At 43.2% G+C, this 19,979-nt stretch overlaps 1 protein-coding gene across 1 annotated transcript; it reads right to left on the minus strand.

Moving 5' to 3' along the window:
• Positions 1–315: 315 nt before the first annotated feature.
• On the minus strand, positions 316–18,630 carry sec24c (SEC24 homolog C, COPII coat complex component). Its single transcript, XM_061706334.1, has 25 exons — positions 18,403–18,630; positions 16,588–16,766; positions 16,022–16,102; positions 15,740–15,869; positions 15,480–15,646; positions 14,064–14,711; positions 13,185–13,321; positions 12,861–12,929; positions 11,387–11,495; positions 11,182–11,309; positions 10,598–10,736; positions 10,405–10,520; positions 10,199–10,323; positions 9,279–9,464; positions 7,615–7,708; positions 7,430–7,546; positions 5,448–5,618; positions 5,178–5,274; positions 4,727–4,872; positions 4,513–4,651; positions 4,315–4,433; positions 3,590–3,769; positions 2,808–2,993; positions 2,577–2,663; positions 316–2,052 (listed from the first exon to the last, which is right to left on the minus strand). Exons 2-25 carry the CDS (start codon positions 16,745–16,747, stop codon positions 1,912–1,914), a joined length of 3,672 nt encoding a protein of 1,223 aa, XP_061562318.1. The 5' UTR covers positions 16,748–16,766; positions 18,403–18,630; the 3' UTR covers positions 316–1,911.
• Between the last annotated feature and the right edge of the window lie 1,349 nt (positions 18,631–19,979).

The following is a 19,979-nucleotide window of genomic DNA, read 5'->3' on the forward strand; positions in this document are numbered from 1 at the left end:
CCATCACCAGGGTGTTACTGTGGCGTTAGTGAATGAATGATGCGTGCAAATAGTGTCTTTGAGAGCTTTGAAAACCGCAAGTTATGTGTTATGCATTAGTTAACATTTTTTGTTGATCAATTTTTAGTTTTTAAAACGACTGAAAAAAATATTCATATACTTTGTAATTTAAATCAATTATCATTCTCTTTCCTTGCTGATTGGGTACTCCCCTACCCAATCGATCCCATTATCCTATACGGTCTGAAAAGCGTCCATTTCAAATTGGTGGCCCTTGAAAGGTTTCCGAATGAAGCTAACTTGGGGAGACTAGTGTTGAATTTCACTTTTGAAACAATCATTTTTATTAGCAGTCCCAAGAGGCAATGAGAAAGGAAAAGAAAAAAATAATAATAAACAAAAAGGAACATAATGAGGATTACAGTGACGATGGCGGCTCAACAAAGGTAACAGAAGAGAACAGAGGGCTTCAAACACAATTATACACATTTTTAAAAAGGAACAAAAAGTGATTTTGACGACTTTAATTTGGTGGGTTTGTTAGATGGTCCCTCTGTTCCCCGGGAGAAATTTCACCAGGACCGACACACACACACACACTCAAACACACTCACTCATCAAATGTAGTCAGTCAGTCATGACATTATTAACTCCCGTTCATTAGTAAATGCCATGATTTCTATATTTATGACAGCAAAAATACCATCACAGCTGAATTAAAAGGCTTATTTTCTATGAATTCTGTACAGATTATATATTTATATATGTATATATAAACACAGACAGCTCAGCAGGGTTCATCTTTAATCATGCCACGCGGAAATTACAGTGCAAGACGGCCCGCAGAGACACCTCTAATGGGATTTAACAGTGGACTTTCACGAAAATGTGCAGTTTTTTGGGGGGGTGGCATTATTAAATGAAAAATATGTTATCGCGGTTGTGTCAGGTGAGGACAATTCAGTTGGTACACTTCAATAAGATCTAACATAGGACATTTACAAAAGGTAACGCTAGTTTTTTTTGTGGCATTATTAAATAAAAAATGGCTGCCTCGATGTGTCAAGTGAGGACTTTTCATTAGGGACACTTATAATAGGATCGACTAATAGGGACAACTAAAAATGACCATTATGAACTGTAAAAGTGAGGACACTTCATTAGGTACACCTGGACAGTGCAACACAGAGGCCTTTACAAAAAAATCTGTTTTTGGTAACATGACGAAAACAACCATCATGGCTGATTAACCCAATGTGACAATCAAAATGAGCAACAGTAACCATCATGTTTTTTTTATTTAGTTTTTTTGGATAGAAGTATTTCATGAAAGGTAAAAGGCCATTTGCAAGCTAACAGGCACTGCTGTTGGGGTTAAATCCTGATGATTATTATTTTTTTTAAATATAACGTAGAGACACACACATACATACAGAGGAGGTGGATTGCTATAAGGCAATGATTAAAAGAGGAGGGGAGGAGATCAGGTTACAGCATTATTTGATTCCATTGGTGTCTTGCTAGTACGGAGACCTCCTATACTGTATTACGGGATGGGGCTTCTATATAAAAAGCCACGTATGGGAAAGGGTGCTTTAAACAGCCTTAAGTCAGTGCTAGTCAATACATCCAGTCCTGTTGCGTACATTATTCTTCAGTGTGTGTGTGTGTGTGTGTGTATATACATACATCACTCTCCCTCCTCCTCTTCCTCCTTAGCAGAGTGACGCTCTATTAACATCAGATTATCTCAAACCCACAACACACATCCTCACACACACACACACACACACACGATGTAAGGTGCCAGGCTGTGGCCGCTCTGTTAACGGTGGGAAGTTTAGTTGTTTTATAAAAAAAAAAAAAAAAAAAGAAACAAAGGATGGGAAGAGGAGGAGATTTCGGCGGAGTCTAGCTGAGGAGTTGGCGGATCTCCTTGTGCATGTGACACAGGAAGTCCACGTAGGATGCGCCGCCACTGGCGCTCTTGTCCTCCATCAGGAAGTGTCGGAAGATGAGCTCTGAGCGGTCCTCCTGCTTCACTACCATCAACTGTCACATGAGAGAAGAAAATGAAGGAAAAACAATAAGAATAAATAATAAATTGCGACTCTGACCTTGAGGCCTTTAGAAGTCAAAGCACTGACTGTGCAGCCATTTGAGATTTTACTATGGTTTTAGCACTCTTTCATCCCTAACCAGTTATTCGAGTTGTGTTTTCAACAAACTTTACCGCCATTATCCGGCCACACAAAATGGTGAAAACCCAAATGATTTGTAATATACCGCCATTCATTGGTTTAGTCTACATGGTTGTAAATTTGGATAGCGTGCAGACAAAATCTCTAGGTTGAGTTTTTGAAGGACGCCGTGGAAATCGCTATATCGACCCCAAAATGGCCACTCCAATACCAAAATGGTGGTCATTTTACATCTTTTGAGGCATGACCTTCTGAGACCTTTTGTACACCCTAACTGGGGATGATTAATCATAAAAGTCCAATTGGTACGACATGCTCGGGACCAAAATCTACTTATATAATACAGAAATGATAATCAAGGATGCGTATGTTTACCTTCATGTATCGTGACCGCTGTACTCTGAAGGAGTCAACCATCTCTCTGAGTCTTTGTGAGAAAGGATTGTCCAAGACAGGCAGACACTGTCTAAAAGATATGATGAAAAATTACCATTAACACAGTGAATACACACACATGATATAATACAGGAACCCAACAACAGGCGGTGAAAAGAGGAGGAGAAACAGTCAAGATGAAAACACTGGCTTAGACCAGCATCCTCTCACCATGGTGGCGTCAATCTGGCTGAAGCTGGACGTCCCAAAGATGTTGAGCAGCAGCTCCTGCTGCGCGTTGGCCCCCACCCACAGGAAGAGGTGCAGGCCCGTCTCCAGAAGGTACACGCCGCCTTTAGATAACCTCTCCTCTGACGCCCGCACCGCCCCTGGCAATGAGCCGCTCTCCAGCTTCATCTGTAAAAAAACAAACACCCAGACCACCCTGCTTAGACCTTTGTCATAGTTTAAGGCAGGGGTGTGGAAAGTATGGCTTGCGGGATGATACAGCCCACTTCGGTCTCGCTACGGCCATAGAGCATTATCAAGCGCGTCATTTGTTGCATTAATACTGCAGCTTTTTCTTAAAATAGCTGAATTTAAATCCATTCATTTTGTTATGTTGTACTCATTTAGCTTATTATTTGGTTAATTTATTTATTGTAAATATATAAAGTAAGAAGAGTAAAAACTATTTTACATATACATGTTTAAATGTTTATTTTAATGTTATTAAATACCTAGTTTATTCTAGATAAAATTTAAAAAACAATAAGCAATTTTATATGCAGTATACATTTGACATTTCTGTATTCCTTTTATTAAGTAATTGGTTAATCAATTCTAAATACTACAATTTAAAAATGAGTGAATATTTCATAACATATATTTTCCTCTACCAATCACCTCTCCCATGGTCGGTTTTAAAAATCAAATGTGGTCATTGAGCACAATAGTTTGTTCACCGATGGTTTAAAGGATGTTGAGTGATGAAGGGGTTTGCGGGGGCATACCAGCGGGAGCAGGCGTGGGTAGAAGAAGACGTGCGTCTCAGACACGTCCATGCAGCTGATGAGTTGTCGCAAGTACGCCCGGTCGTCCAGCGACACGTCGGCAGCGGGGAGCAGCACGTCACTCTTAAGCACGCAGTTCAGGTAGACGGGCAGCAGCTTCATGCACTCGGGGAGGATCAACTGGAAAAAACAAACAACCAAAAAAACAAGAACTGTGGTGTCAGGGTGAAGCAGCACGTGGCTCCCATTTTTGAAGACCCTGTTCCGAGTAGCAATAAAATGTTTATGTATTGCATGTGGGGGCTTGATGTTTAATAACAGCTTAGATTTATACCAGGCCTTTCAAGGGAGCCAAGGACGCTGAATAATAACTCATGGATGTAATTAAAATGTTGAGTATTTAGGAGCACCTTATTAGGCAGAGGAGTAGCTAGTGTTGACCACCAGCTGCTAGCTGGCCTGCTTGACAGTAAACAGATAGAAACATAGTAGTATCTGTGTATCAGAGTAAAAAATGTAATCAAATGGCAAATAGGAAAGTAGTAATTGGTATTTTTGGTGGGCTTGCAAAGCGGCCACAAACGGGGGCATACAATTGCATGGTAAGCTATCTGGGTAAAAGAAGAGAATAAGTTGAAGTTGAAAGGCAAAATTCAACGATGTTAGGACAGTGCCGATAAAGATAGTAGTGTATCATTGTTCACGGGGTCCGTTTAGGGTCGTACCTGACCAGCCGACGAGGGACTGGCACAGTTCTTGCGGTAGCAGGCCAGGATCTGAGCGCACTGGTTGACCAGTGTGTCCCTCACCGCCTTTGTGGGATTGTTAAGGATGCCGCGGAAAGCTGTGAAAAAATACACAATCACTGATGGGTAGGGAAAAAAAAAATACAAAATAAAAAAATCCTAGCTAGTGTGCCTCACCATATTTAGAGAGGAAGTTGATGATTGTGTCCGTCTCGCAGTTGCGGTAAAGGTCGGACAGTTGGGAGCAGCAGTTGACGGCCATGTTGTGGACACGGAGGCGCCTTTGGCCACTGCAGCTGGTGTACAACACGGCGCACTGCAGAGGGCGCGAGCAAAGAGTTTTAGACTGAAAGAAACAATGATCAGCTTCACCAGAAGAATTCGCACTGACCTGCACGAGCGCCCCGGTCTCCTCGCTGAGCTTGTCGTCGTGCTTGAATTCCACTGTGACCGCCTTGTCGGAGTCCAGTCCAGCCAGTTCCACGTCAGTGGTGTTGCTCATAAAGAACGAGCCAAAGAAGTCTGTCGCTCGAATTCCTGAGGAAGTAGGAGAAACCAAAGTCAAACACAATGTCCCCCTGCATATTAGCAAATTCACCTGTTAACTTTTTTTTTTTGGGTGGGGGGGGTTGGCCTATCTTATGTCATTCTCTGAAAAACTCACCTATTTGCTGTTTTAGTGCTCAGGCCAATGCCCTGTCTTAATTAAAAGTTTTGCTTTGGCATCACTCACTCACGCATTGATTTGGGCTATACGTGGGAGGTTTCAGTCCCTTTCCCCAGTTAACAGCGGGGGAACATGTTTAGGCTTTCTATGACTTGTGGACAACGGAGACTCTCACCTGTGCTGGTTCGAACCCTCATGACAGCATCAAAGCCGATCGGCTTCTGAACGTCTCGTCGCAGGTCGTTCAGGAACCTCTCCTGGTCCGACTGAGGCTGGAACAATGACAATTACAAATTAAAGCTGCAAGCAGTGAATAACGGGCACAAAAAGGCGATCCATTTGTCGAAAGAATAACAACAGCAAATCCTCGAGGGCCTTTGCACAGCCTGTTGCTTCGGAGCCAATTATGCTACAAGGTTTGAAGAAACATTTCAAGATGTCAGACCTGGAAGTAGGTGTACTTGTAGACGGAGCCTCCGGTGGAGACGGGGACCACAGCGAGTGTGGCCACATCCACAAACTGGTTGGGGAAGAGAAAGAGGTCCACGCAGCACCCCTGCGCCACACACTCTTTGGCCAGTGTGTTGTAGAAACCCACTTGAGGCTGAAACAGAGACTGAAATGGACAGCAAACGTCATATACAAAGTCCAAATTCAGTGTCTAAGGCAAAAACGACCATGCCAAGAAGAATGTGGCGTTTACGTGTCAGTCGACATATAGTTGCATCGGATCTGGAGATTGCTCTTACTGACTGAAAAAAGTGCCGATTGTAACATTTACGTGTCCTTGTTAGATGGCTGCAATGTCTTTTTTTTTGTCCTGTTCGTTTGTTAGGTCAAGCAGAAAGGAGGATATCTGCATCCCTTTTAGGTCGGAACAGTTTTACTGTGTCACAGTGGAGTTTTTAAGATGCCACTGTGGTTTCTTGGTATTATGGCTATTTATTTAGAATCAGAGTTGATCAGTTGAACATAAAGTTTCTAGAGGGGAGTGAGAAAAGAAGACAAAAGACAAAGCATTAATTGTAAACAAGACGAGAAAAGTAAATCATTGTATGTCTAGAACAATGAAACATTAGCTTTGAGTGTTGTATGGGGCAGTAGTTTTACACCCCGTGAGGAAAGGACAGGACACGATAGGGCTGGACAAGGACAGGAGAAGAAGCATGCAGGAGAAGGGTCGTGAACCCGGCTGTACAACTGAAGTGTGGTGGGAGTGACTATGTAAATCATACAAGTCGATAGGACCAGAGTGTGAGTGAGGGGATAACTCCTGAATATGCGAATTGCTTGGGTATTTGTATAAGTGAAAAGTGAGTGGCCCCACACCCAGCGAAAAAGTCCCAGGGGTGTGTGTCTGCGGACACATGCAAGTGAATTGACACCATTTCACATGCACAATGACTGACAGAGGTGTCCTGTAATTGCTGTGCCTGCACCACGGTGGCTGAGGATCCTACCCAATCAATCGAGAAGCGGAATCGGGACCAGGACTCCTCCCGAGAGCAGTCCGCCAGACGGGACAGGTCCCACACTGAGGGACCCAGGGCAGTCCGTCGACACCCGAACCCTCCCGACCCCATACCAGCCCCCCAGGGACCCTGATGTGACTTGTGAGAAAAATATATACAGTGAGTGGTGTGAGTGTGTCCTAGGTGAGTGATTAAGAGACATGGCTCCTGCAGGTCAGGCCCATCAGGCAGGAGAACCACAGACGAAGAGGGCCGCCGCCCTAACCAGCCCGCAGCACCGAGCCCCCCATTCCAGACAGCATCCACTACCCGCCCCAGTGTGGGAGGTAGACCTCCATCCCCCAAACCAGGCAGCGACGAAAACCCCACAGCAAGCCCCACAGCACGCTAGGAACAGAGAGAAGAGGAGGAGGAAGGCCCGAGGCGTGACAGGGGAGCCCCACAGCCCCCACCAGCAGCCAGAGTGGGGGACCAAGGCGGGCGCCAGCTGTCACCGCTCCAGCACCCACGGATGGCTGCATTCTCGACACTGCTCAAAGCCTACAGTGGAGGACTAACGTCTGAATGTTGTCTTGACTTTTCCACCCACAATAAATCCAAAGAAAAAACTGCAATGATATCACGGCATTGCCGTAAAGATCGAAACATTTATGTGTGCTGGATGGATGGTTGTCATCCACCCATTTGTATGGCATATTTGGGAATTAGAAAATTGAAGTGTTTGTTCACCAGATGACTGTGGTGCTACACTAGCTGTAGCCAATAGGGGGCGACATACATATGCATTGTCCATCCATCCATTTTCAACACCGCTTATCCTGGTTAGGGTCGCGGGGCGCTGGAGCCTATCCCAGCTGACTTCGGGCGAAAGGCGGACTACACCCTGAACTGGTCGCCAGTCAGTCGCAGGGCACAACATATGGATTGTATCTCAGGGAAATATCGAACCCATTACCTTTTCCTTATCAGTGCCAATCAGCTTCTTGTCTTCTCTGTTCTTGAGTTTGCCAGGAGCCTCAGCAATGGGCAGCGAGGTGTGGAACACGAACAGCTTCCCCGCACAGTCTGCCGCCTGAGGAACATTATGCAGTTTAACCACCTCACAACACAGAACCCCGAGCCTGGACTTGCGTAACTTACCTTGAGTGCCTCCAGTCCGGCCTGTATGACAGGTCCAAAGACTGTCTCAGTCTCTCGGGTGTCTGCGAACATCTCTGGGATGTGGTCCAACAAACTGCAAAACATTGAGAATGTTTGAACGAATTGGACCTTTATGTGCTTGCAATGTTTAAGCTCTAGGGGTGCAATGATTCATCCACTACAGCAATGCATTGATTTATGTTCCTACACTCCGACTACATCGATCTTGAAATATATTGATTTAAAATCACTTTAAAAAGTAATCAATTGATTGTAACCATACAAGGAAATAACACATTGGAATTACGCATTGTAGACTTTATATGGGTGTGTATGTGTGACTTGCCCCGGGGTGAGTGTTGAAGCCTTTTAGCACCATAATAAATATATTCATTAGTTTCACAGCTTTCAGGGGCAGTTTTTGCACTAAGTAGCGAGGAGTCACGGTAATTTGAAATACACGTGCCGCGGTGTCACCGGTGATCCCTGTCGTTTTAAAAGGGTTAAGCAAGCTTAGCTTGCTCGTCGCTGACATAGATGCCTTTGTAATCAACACATCACTAAGCAGAGACCAAGTGTGAGCATTGAAGGATGTGATTATCGTGTGAAAATGTGTAATGTAGAAATGCTAAGAGTGTTGCTGAATGGGCAACCAAGTGCGGCTGTCGAAGAAATATTTGTAGCTTTTGAAAAAACAATAGCAGTGTACGAGGAGGAACTTTGTCGGGAAAAGATGAGAACGACAGACGTCAACTAGTTGATGCTGTTTTCAGGCCTCGTTGCATTACAACGAGCAGGTTTGTTCACTTGCTCACTAGCGATCCATGTATTATTAACACTATACCCAAAAGCTTTTCCTCATGGTGCTTAATTTCTAGCCATTAGTATTTTGAGTGTCTAGAACAGGGATTCTCAAACATTTTGGGTCCAGGACCCCCTCATAATTCTAACACAAATTAAACATCTCTTTTTGAGGAAAAATAAAACTGGCTGAACAGGTAAAATCAAAACTGAACTGTTAACAAGTTGCTGTTTTCCCTTTTGCTTTATTGCAAAAGCAATACAAGATGATCAGGAAAATCTATTGACTTAATGACCACAAGTAATTTTACCTAATTCCCTTACAAGAAACAACAGGAATTTAGGAATTTCACCTGCACTGTCCAGTAGCCAGGTATTTATTTCACAGTCAAACTGGTTGAATTTTTGGCTAAAAAGTAACTGATTTGATTTCAAGCCACAGAATCTTTTCAGCTCATATTGTTGGTATATGAAACAATATCGCCCTTGAATCGAATCAGCAACCACGAATCATGATACAAATTGAATCGTTGTTAAAACGAATCATCACACCCTATTAAGCGATGTCAGGACCAAGCAGCAAAGATTGCCCAGTATGCAAATCATCTATTTCCAATGTCAGAAGTCCAAAAGTGTGCTAAAACGATTCCAGGTCAAGAAGAAAGATGTCCTCTAGTTTCCTGTGAGGCCTTCCTTTTCCATTAAATCTGAATTTCCACATGTAAACCGTACAGTGAACTGTATCGCCCGATGGAAACTAGACATAGAGCGGCTCCAACTACCGGAGACAAATTCCTTGTGTGTTTTGGACATACTTGGCAAATAAAGATGATTCTGATTCTGATTTGTGCAATTTTGCCCACCTCTCGATGACCTGCCGGCTCTCTCCGATGTTGACGAGGAAACCGTCCAGGAGCGGCACGAACATTTCTGAGATGTCCGACACCACCAGCATCTGAGGCTGGGCTAGGCTGGACTTAACGTTGTAGAAGTGCAGCACCTTATTGTAAGTGACGAAGCCCACCCGCACCACTGAGTCCGAGTTCTCTCTGGAGAGGAGAACAATGTAATGTGAGTGAAACTTTAATACAGTGAACCGCTGCTAAATAGATATTTGGCCTATCGGAGTTAAAAATGTTTTTGTTACACGCTGAAATAACATTTCTTTTTTCTCTCATCTTTAATTTAGATGTCAAAAGGGTTTTGTGGCTGTAGTGTATGTATTTAAGAAAGGAGCTTCTATGCACCACATTCAAAAACATAGTAAAACTGCTAATAGGAAAGTAATTATTTTTATCGGTTTGCGAAACGGTGACATACATGCCTGCGCCATCGCACTGACAAAGCATTTTTTTCAAAATTATCTGTAATTTGTGTTAAAGGGCCAAGCTGCAAGATGATTTTAAAATATTACAATTTTAGGATCATAGTCTGTGGTATATTTAGGGTTTAAATATTAGTAGTAAATAAGTAAATAGTATTTAACTAAACTTTAAAGCGGTACAGTTTGAGAAAATTACACACATATATACACACACACATTTGACCGCCACTAATAGATTGTTTTTCAGTTCAATTTAAAAGAAAACGACCAAGCAATGGCTTGTAACTTGAAAAACTCGTGAGTTGGGTCACTCGTAAGTCAAGTTACCATTGTATATAGATTTTTTTAGGGAGTGGCGTCCTTTATTCACAAATTATTGATCTTCGCTTGGTCCCTAACACCTGCGAAGAGCGATGGTTCACTATATTCCAAGCTTTTCTTTGTTCCACGAGCACCTACGTGGGCAGGTGGTCCAGGAGTGTCTTGAGTTCCTGGCAGACAATGCCGACCATGCCGCTCTTGATAGCATTGTAGGACACGTCGATAAGGAAGATAAAGGCCGGAGGCTGAGGAATCTTGTTGTTCTAAAAACAAACAAAAAAACAAAAACAAAAAAAAGCCATGTGAGTGACTTGTAAAGTATTTTAGGAGGCCGTAAGACTCACTTTACAGTAGTCGACAGTGGCCAGGATCTCGTAGCTGCCCAGCGAAAGCTCCGGTCTGTCGTAGAAGTCTATTCTCTTCCCAGTGTGGTCCAGATGCTGGAAGTAATGAGGAGGAACTGGACACGGACATGGACACGCACACACAAAGAACATAAAACGGTTGCACTAAAAGCAATAACATACACAAACTCACCTTCTGTGACGCAAGAGCAAAATCCGCACTGAAAGCGGCGTCCTCCCTCGATGAATTGCATGTACGGACACATGTAGGCCTTACAGCGGTTGCAACGGATGGGACCTCCTTCCCCGTGGTCCACCAGGTATGGAGGTGTCTACATAGAATCATACAAGTGTACATGAAGAGGTTTCATTGCAGAAAGAGTGTTTTCATAGCACAAAATAAAAGTCCGATTGAATTTATTTTGAAAATCCTCACAAATTCGCTCATTTTTTCCTCATACTCTCCCTCTCACAATACACTCACTTGTTCAGACACATTCTCTCAAACACACACATTCAACTTCACTCACACACGCACTCAGACACTCATAGCATGCACACACATACATACACTGATGCACAGACACACAGTCTTGCAGGCACACTCTCACACGCATGCACACAAACATACACAGTCTTGCTTGCGCGCAGAAGCTCATTCTCACAACCACATACACACTTTTTTTACAGGCAAAAACAAAAAACAAAAAAACAGTGACTCCCACTCCTGACCATACCCAATTAGTAAGCATGGATAGAGGAGGGGGGATGGCTGACCTCATCCGGTGGCAGCGTAGCAAGGGGCTTGATGACAGCGGCCAGTGGCACCTGAGACTGCTTGGCCATGTCTGCCGTGCAGGGCATGTTGTAGGCTGTACAGCGGATGAACCTGGGGCTGGCATTCCCTACAAACACACAAATGTGAATATAATGGCTGACATCGTTGAGTGACAACAAGCTTTGGGGATGATGGTGGTCTCACCTTGGTCTTTGATGTGGAAGTCGGTGGTGACCAGTGGTGGCGCTTGACCCCTGACGCCTGTGCTGAAAAGCTCTGTGCTATTGGCCTTGTCATCCTCGATTACTTGTATCTACAAGATGGACACAAAGGTGAAACAACACGTGAAACACAACTTTGAACAAACATGCCACCAAAACACAAGCTTTCACTCACACTCACACACACACACACACACACACACACAAAGACTCTCTTACAGACTTTTGTCTTTCACACACACACTCGCTCTCTTTAGGTTGCCGCACAGCGAGCGATCCGGCCGAACCTGACTGAACTGTTGCGTGCAGTGTGTGGGATTTGGCAACTATTTTCATGAGTGGCCGATCAGTCGGCCACTGGTTTTGGCGCAATTCAAAATTTGAATCGCAGTTGCACGATGTAGCAACTACCCAATAAAAATGCACATAAGCTCTCACTCACAGTAAACGCCGGCGCACCGCCCTCAAGCCATATAAATACATTATATTAAGAATCAATTGCATTTTACAACAATACTAAATTATATTTACAATGTGCCTGTGGATGAAAAAGCAAAGTTTGTGACCAAAATGCGAGCAGGATACGTACCGTGCAGGGTTCATTGAAATGAATGGAAGCCAGTGAGCCTCTTTTAAAATATGCACACACTCACTTTTATTCTCGCAAAAGTCCATTCGTTTAGCAACCCGCTTCTTCCTTCACTATTAATCTTTTTACGGTTTAATAAATGTGATAAAGTACAATATACTGCATGTGCAGCATCAAACGCTTATACAGGCTCGCTGTTCAGCGCATCCTGCTATCCAATTGCTCAATGTGCAGGGGTGAATCGCCCACTGTCATTTTTTTACAGTGATCCGGTCCAATTGGGCAGCAGGCTTTACTCTTACTCAATCCCTCATACACAAACCCACTCACTTACTGCCTCACACATGCTCTCTCACATTCCCCTTCTCTTACACTTCCTCTTCCCCATTCTCTCGCTTTCACTGTCTAAGTCTCTCCCTCATACATAAAAACAGTCTCACTCTTTCAGACTCTTACACCCACTTTCACATACAAGTGTCGCTCTTGCAAACACATTCTGCTTCTCTCAACTCATTCATTCTCTCCCTGTCATCCTGACACGCACGCTCTCTCACATTTTCACTCTCGCTCACTCAGCTTCCAAACACACACCATTGAAGGATGTTGACGTGACAAACAAAATTGAATCCCCAGGAAAGCGGGTGAGTCCTGCGGGCATGCAAGCCAAGCCTAACATGCAGCGAATGGAAACTATGTAGGTGAGGGTGGGAGAACACTGATCAGACCCTAAAAACAAGGGATTTGTGAAAACCACAAGCTCCAAAACATAAACAAACAGTGGCTTTTCAGTGACGGTGAAAGGTCTAGCGGTGGTTGGGATGCGTTTGGAAAGCCAGCAGTATGACAAGAGCCACACGAGGACACTTACTGGGCTGGGAATAGCGTCTGGGTCTATTCTATGTCTTGATTTCTGCACGGCTGGCATGTCAGACGCTTGCTTTACATTCAAAAAGTGTGTCCGGCAACATTGTGCAAGACAGGACAACAATTAATCAACACCACAACAACAACAAAAAGGAGCAGCAGTGTGAAACAATAGAGAGATGCTGTAAGATGTTATTATTCAGACAGAAATTAGTCAGTAAAAATGTTTACAAATTACTGCGACTGTCAATCATGCACAAGTAGAGAAAAATAATACACTAGCAAGAGAGTTTGCGTGGATGTCAAAACGTGTTTTGTGGCTTCTTACTGGACTAGGAATGGCGTCCGGATCCAATCTTTTCTGTGCAGGTGGGGCAGGGCCTGGTGCCGGAGCGCCGTAATTCGGTTGCCCGGGACAAGGGCCCGTGTAGCCGGGCTGAGGCCCTCCTACCTGCCCAAATGCACCTGTACAGGGGAAAACAGAAAGCAGATAAGCAGTAGAGTACAATAAAAATGTAAACTGTAGTTCCCTCCCCCCCAAAATAAGCGCCAAGGCTAGTCAAACCTCAGGAAATAAAAGGCTGCTGTAATTATCTTCACTATGACGATACTAACGAGTGTTGCCATTAACATGTTTACTGCAATAAACAAGTGTACTTGCAGGCATGGCATTCGTACAGCTGTGGTTTATACTGATCAATCAAGAGGAAACGCTGCTACACAACTACCCAAAAAGATTCATAGATTAGGGGAAAAAGTCCTGCCCGTAATAAATGTCTAATCAATATATTTTTAAAATAAAGTATATATACTGTGTAATCTCTCATATGCACGCTCTGATGCGTGCACACAGTCGCTTTCTCTCGTTTACACACACATTCGCATATTCTCTCATACACACAGTCATGCAAACAAACTCTAAAAACACTTTCTCGCTCACATAAACAGTCTACATCTGTCACTCACACAGAATATACACACACTATTATCCGTCTCACACACACACACACACACATTCTGTGTCACACTCTCTCTTTCTGTCACACTTTCTCTCGCCATCACATTGTCTCTTCATCTCACTTTCTATCCCCGTCCAACACATTCTTTCTCTCCGTTAAACACACATGCACGCACTCTCTCTCTGTCACGCACACACACACACACACTCACACAAAAAAACTACCCCTAAAATATGTCTGGCACTCACCATTCTGCTGGGGAGGGTACCCTCCCGGCATTCCAGGCTGGGGTGGGGGCATCTGCTGCTGCTGCAGGGATCCACGAGGGCCTGGCGGGCCCTGTGGTCCTGGATGTAAGTGGTTTCTCTGAGACATGGACGCGAGGGGCATCTGGGGTCTTGGAGGAAGGGGACCCGAGGGGAAAGTGGGTTGCTGCTGAGGTGGAAAGGCACCTGGGTACTGCCCGGAGGGAGTTGACGTCGGAGGAGGAGGATACTGAGAGGAGGTGGGAGGAGGCGCTCTTGGAGGGTAGTAATCTTGAGGCGCTGAGGAGAAGGCGGGCTGACTGGGGGCGAAGGACTGCTGAGGCTGCGACATCAACGGGGAGGGAGCCTGAGCCGGCGGAGGACCCGAATACGAAGGAGGAGGAGGAAAGGATGGCTGACTCGATGGCGGAGGAGGAGCAGGAGAGATGAACGGTTGTTGAGAGGTAGCAGGGAGAGAGGAATTGAATGGCGGCTGGGAGGGTGGAGGGGGGCCCCCGTAGTACTGGTGAGAAGCAGCGGGTGGTGCCTGGCTGGGAGCAGACGACGCAGGGGGCAGAGCTTGAGTGTAGGAGGCGGCAGGTGAGGCTGAGAAGGAAGTGCTGACGGGAGGCTGGGAGCTGTGCGGCGGTGCTGAGGAGAGAAACAGCAACATTGTGTCAATCAAAACTTTTTTTTTTTTTTACTTTTCACAAAATGGTGATTTTTCCTTTCATACAAATCACTTTTTTCCCCAGTATATTTTCACTTTTTATCTTAAAATTACCACTTTTTTGACTGGGTATACTTTTATGCTTATGTAATTACAACTTTGTTGAAAAATCAACCTTTTCTCATGTTTGTTCTTGGAAAAATGACTCACACGTATACAAAAATTAAACATTCACACAGTTTCATCTTCCCTTTCATATTTTCGCTTTTCCCTCCCACAAAACATTACTTCATGCAGGTAAAATGAAGACTTTCTCTCTGTAATTAGGATTTGGTAAACATTTATGTTTTATTCTAAAAGAAAAAATAAATTATGCTTGAAAAATTACAATTTATTACTCATCATTATTGTTCTACTAAAATTACTCTTTACTTTCTTTAAAAAAATATATATAAAAATTGGGGAGCGAGAAAAAAACAGACGCCCCAAAAAAAGAAAGAATTATGGCTTTCCCCTCATATTTTCTTCATTAAGTTACCTTATTTCTTGTAATATTTTGAAATTTTACTTAATTATTTTTTTCATGCCCACCCAACAAGTGTGAAATTACACAACCGAGTAAATCTTTTTGTGAACTGCCCATGTATGAAAACGTCATTCAGTTTTCTTTGCATGCAAGCCAAATTACACAGATCCACCAAGATAGGCTGAGCTGCAGTGTTGTTGGATGCCCAGATTAGCGTTAATACCGTATCCGGGCACAGCGGAGTTGGGCGGTCCGGAGTTAATGTGCATGCCACTCATGTGACTCGTGACGTGTTGCATCGTGGGCGGGGGTCCATAGTGTTGGGGGTAGGAGGTGAGCGGCCCTGGCAGATTAACCGCTCCTTGGTTGAACGACTGGGATGCAACAGGCCTGGAAACAACACAAAACATTATAATCATTAACACATTATCACCGCTTATCGTAATGACTATAGAAACCAGAGAACAGGATCTTCTCCAGTACCTTGGGGACGCCTGTGTCATAGGCGGCGGTCCATTCTGCATGTCGCTCTGATGATGAACACCATACTGACTATACGCTTGAGGAGCCGATACAGGCGGTGGCCCGGAAGTGGGAGGAGCCCTGCCGTGACCTGAAAGACGGATAGAAATTCAATTCGCCATTAAAAAAATAAAACTTTTCTAAGTCTGCTATAGTGCAGCAAGGGACGGGAAAAACGTACACCGGCAGGTAAAGTGAGGATTGGATGAAAGCAAAGTGAGAAGAGTGAGAGGAGGGCGTTACCTAGGTCAAGAGGAGAGGAGAGCTCTGAGATAGGGTTGGCTGGCGCAGACTTAGAGGGGAAGGAGGTAAAAGATGAATAACCTGAAAAACAAAAGACGAAAGACTGAGAAAAAGTAAGCAATGGCGGGAGGACAAAACAGGGTTGAAGTATAAAGCCATGTGAATGCAGCTCAGATTTTCATTAGTGTGATTAGAGACACAGGAACAGGGTAACTAGTGTGAAAATAAAATTATGACCATGCATCATAAAATGACAACTTTTCACAGAAAATTACAAAGCAAGCAAAAGAAGTGAAAAACTAATAGCTTTTGCTCGTAATTTATTGTATTTTTTTACATGTAAAATTACAAATTTCCTCCTCACTGAAATGTGATTTTTCACATCATTTTCATTTTAAAATTATTTTCCCCAAAACGTATGCACACATTTTAAAAAAAATAAATAAGGGACTTTTTCGTCATGAAATAACTATTTTCCTCATAATTCCATTAGCTCATTGATTATTTTTATCCAAATACTTATTCGCAAAAATATCAGACCGAGCCAGGCATCTGTCGTATTTTACCTTGCGGTGGCACTCCAGGCTGGTAGGCTGACGCGGGGTCATTGTAAGGTGCGTACGGAGGCGGGTACCCACTGTCCAGGGGTGCAAAGGTGGGCTGCCCGTAACCAGGCGGAGGCTGGCCATAGGGAGAGGCCATGGGAGTATGCTGGTTTACATTCATCTTCAGTTCATCCCTAAATCTAGACGACAGGGGACATCACCATCAACCATTTGGTACTAAATAGACAGCAGTTATGACATGACACCGTTCGACTACCTCCAAATTGCATTAGCATATGATGCTAATATTTACAAGTTCACACCTTTATTTGTTTTGACTCGAACACACATACACGCTTAACTGCACGTCATTCACATTTCCAGGCAAAGTGGTTGGCCAAACAAAAGCATGGTGGCATTATGTTATGCTGCAGTGTGTTTAATCATACAAAAGTGTTGAAGTGGAAATGGTGGAGTGGTCCAAATGAACATCGTTTACATTTCATTAGCGCCAATAGTTTGGAATGACATTTAGGGCATTACTCCTCACAGATGATGCATCAAAAAATATTATTCACATACCCTACTTCAAAATACAGTACATGACGTTCAAATTGACATGCTGACTTTCAAATCATGAGGATTTGTAATTGAAGCAGTGTTTTGGAACGATCCATCCATGTTCTATACTGCTTATAAGTTCCAGGTGACTTTGGGAAAGAAGTGGGCAACACCCGACTGTTCGCCAGTCAATTGCTGGGCACATATTGATAAACAACCATTTAACCCGATGCAGCATAGACTTCAATGAACCTAACATTCTGGAAGCTGGATAACCGGGAGAAAACTGTACAGGAGAACGGGCTAAGACTCGAACCACTGTGAGCCAGGCGTACTAACTACTACTAAACCAAACTTTCTTTAACCAAATATATTAACTACAGATGCTTTTTAAGACACACAGGAGAACTTTCATACAGAAATACTACTTGTATCTGTTTATTCTAACTTTAAATGGTCAATTACCAGGAACGTAACAATGTGTAACCTTATGTTCATTGCAGTATATCCAACGTTAATCACCTCGAGTGACGACGTTTAGGCACGATAACTGGAGGACAAACTTAAGAGTGTATCACCTATCAGGACAAACACGGGATAAACGAGCGGGGTTTTGAATAATTCAACTACGACGAAAAACACAATCGCTGTTGCTTTTTTAGAGTGTCGGGACCTATAAGCGAGTGAACTACATATGAGACAATAAGCTGTGTGCTAAAACAAACAAAAATAATAAAAACACATATACATATATATACATACATATTGTATTGAGCCATATTACAACGTTCAAGTGGCTGATGAAGTAAGCACATTGTTGAAATTAAATGGAAACGCTATCGAGGGCGAGCAGGGTGCTAGCTTCACTGCCGCATTACAGCTAGCTCGCCAGCCTAGGTAACATGACAGAATCGAAGCCACAACAAACAAAACACAAGATAACACACAACACGTTTACGGGCGCCAACCGGCGTAAAAAGTGCAACAGTGAAGACTGAACAAAAGTTCAAAGTGATGGATTTGGGGGGCTAACTTGCGCTAGCCGGCCAAGTGGCTCATGACAACGGCGTTTCAATCAGCTGTGAGCATTCCACTGCCCAAGCACTAAACTAGCACTTTAGCATCCTAGCTAAAGCTAAGTGACACCCATTTGCTTACACCGTAGCTTATTTGGCCGATGCTAATTAGCTTTAGCACGCTAACATGGCCCAAAAAAAAGGCCGGACGTGGCTGTCACGCTCACGTTACACCATTTTTTTCCTTATCAAAACCTACCTCTAAAGTGTTGTGAATGGTAAGACGTCGCTCTGCTCGTGGTAAAGCATAAATCGGTTTAGCGACGGGGGCTAAAAAAATGGATGTCGTCCCCGGTTGTCTCTCGCTAATCCCTTCTTGGAATGAGAAGCGGAAATTCAGCGGAACTGCTGCAACGGTATGCCACGTCCACATCCGCCATTCGCGGAGCCACTTCCGCCTCCATGTACCACCTTCTTCTTCGTTTGCTTCTTCTTCGTTTGCTGATTGTTCTGCTTCTGCTCCTCCTTCTCCTTCTCCTCCTTCTTCCTGGGTGAGTTTAACAAAGGTGTCAAATGTACTCCCACAGATGTAGAAATAAATACATTTTAAAATGTTCTTCAACTCAAGTCATTGAAGTATAAGTCCTTTGTACAGACTCTGAAATGTAATTAAGTTCAAAAGCAAAAATGCATGTTCACTGCCAATTATATACTGTACAATAGCCGTTTTGATAACTTCTTTTTTAAATACATTTTTACTTTTACTCCTTACATTTCAAAATGTATCTTTACTTTCTATTGATTAGTTTGTCAAAATAGGTTTGTTACTTTTTTCAACCGCCATAGGTCACAAAGCGAATTAAAAAATTAATAGAATATTGGATAGAGAGGAAATGGCAACCGCACTGACGACAGCAACAGATTCGGAGAAGCAAGCCCCATGCACAGCCTTATTTGAGAAAACTGTTTGACGTTCCAAGAATACACATCCAAGTCAGGTGTATTCTAACTTGGCATTTTTGTTAGTCAACTTACGAAAGTTACGGGAACACGTTTCAATATTGTGTCCAGTTAATTTATTTTATTTCCAGTACGAGCTTTATATAAAATAAAGTTTAGAAAAGAAGGAAACTATTTTGTGCGTAGAGAACTTGTTCTTTGTTAGTTGCGCCACGTTATCAAAATGGGTATAGTACGTTTGTATACAATTGACAAGTAAAAATTAATTTCTTTGTCCTTAAGTGCATTTCAAAATCTGCACTTTTTTACTTTGACTTAAGTAGGAGTTGAAATCAGTACTTGGTTCACGTTTCTCCACACAACGCTAACCTTCTCCACATCGGTGCTGTCCCCATTTCTTTCCACCTTATAAGTCCCCAAGCTCTCAGTTGATCAAGACCTCAACCATGGTTGACTCTCTAATTAGTCTTTTTATTAGGGCCGTCATCTGCGGAGGTTGAAGTAAGTAACAAGTCCATTTTGACAAAGTAAGGAGTAGAAAGTACAGGTATCTTTTTTTCAATGCAGTCAGTAAAATGTCATTGTAAAAATAAATGCTCAAGTACAGAATCTACAGTGACAAAGTATTCATACTTTACTTCCTAAAAACGTGAGTAATTGACTCCCTCCATATAAAATGTATCATTGTCTAATAGTTTACTGTAAATATATCACACACCATAATTCCAAAATGGTTTCATATAATTTCAAACTCATAGTACATTACTACTCTTACAAATAAAGAGTTACAAATTGTTTTATTTCAATAAAAATGCACAAGAGCTGTTCATACAGTTGCACACACGACGGAAACTGCCAACATCTAAAGGTTTGTTT

This window comes from Phycodurus eques, chromosome 19 (assembly GCF_024500275.1).
Source record: "Phycodurus eques isolate BA_2022a chromosome 19, UOR_Pequ_1.1, whole genome shotgun sequence".
Classification (NCBI taxonomy): Eukaryota; Metazoa; Chordata; class Actinopteri; order Syngnathiformes; family Syngnathidae; genus Phycodurus; species Phycodurus eques.

Bases quoted from the DNA above. Each gene is read 5' to 3' on its own strand.
- sec24c (XM_061706334.1), bottom strand. From the start codon at position 16,747: ATGAATGTAAACCAGCATACTCCCATGGCCTCTCCCTATGGCCAGCCT. The intron at 14,712-15,479 runs GTATTAACGCTA...TTCTCTCCTCAG, and splicing joins CTCCGCTGTGCCCGGATACG to CACCGCCGCACAGCTCCCAG. The intron at 5,275-5,447 runs GTCTGACATCTT...TCATTGTTCCAG, and splicing joins ACAAGTACACCTACTTCCAG to CCTCAGTCGGACCAGGAGAG.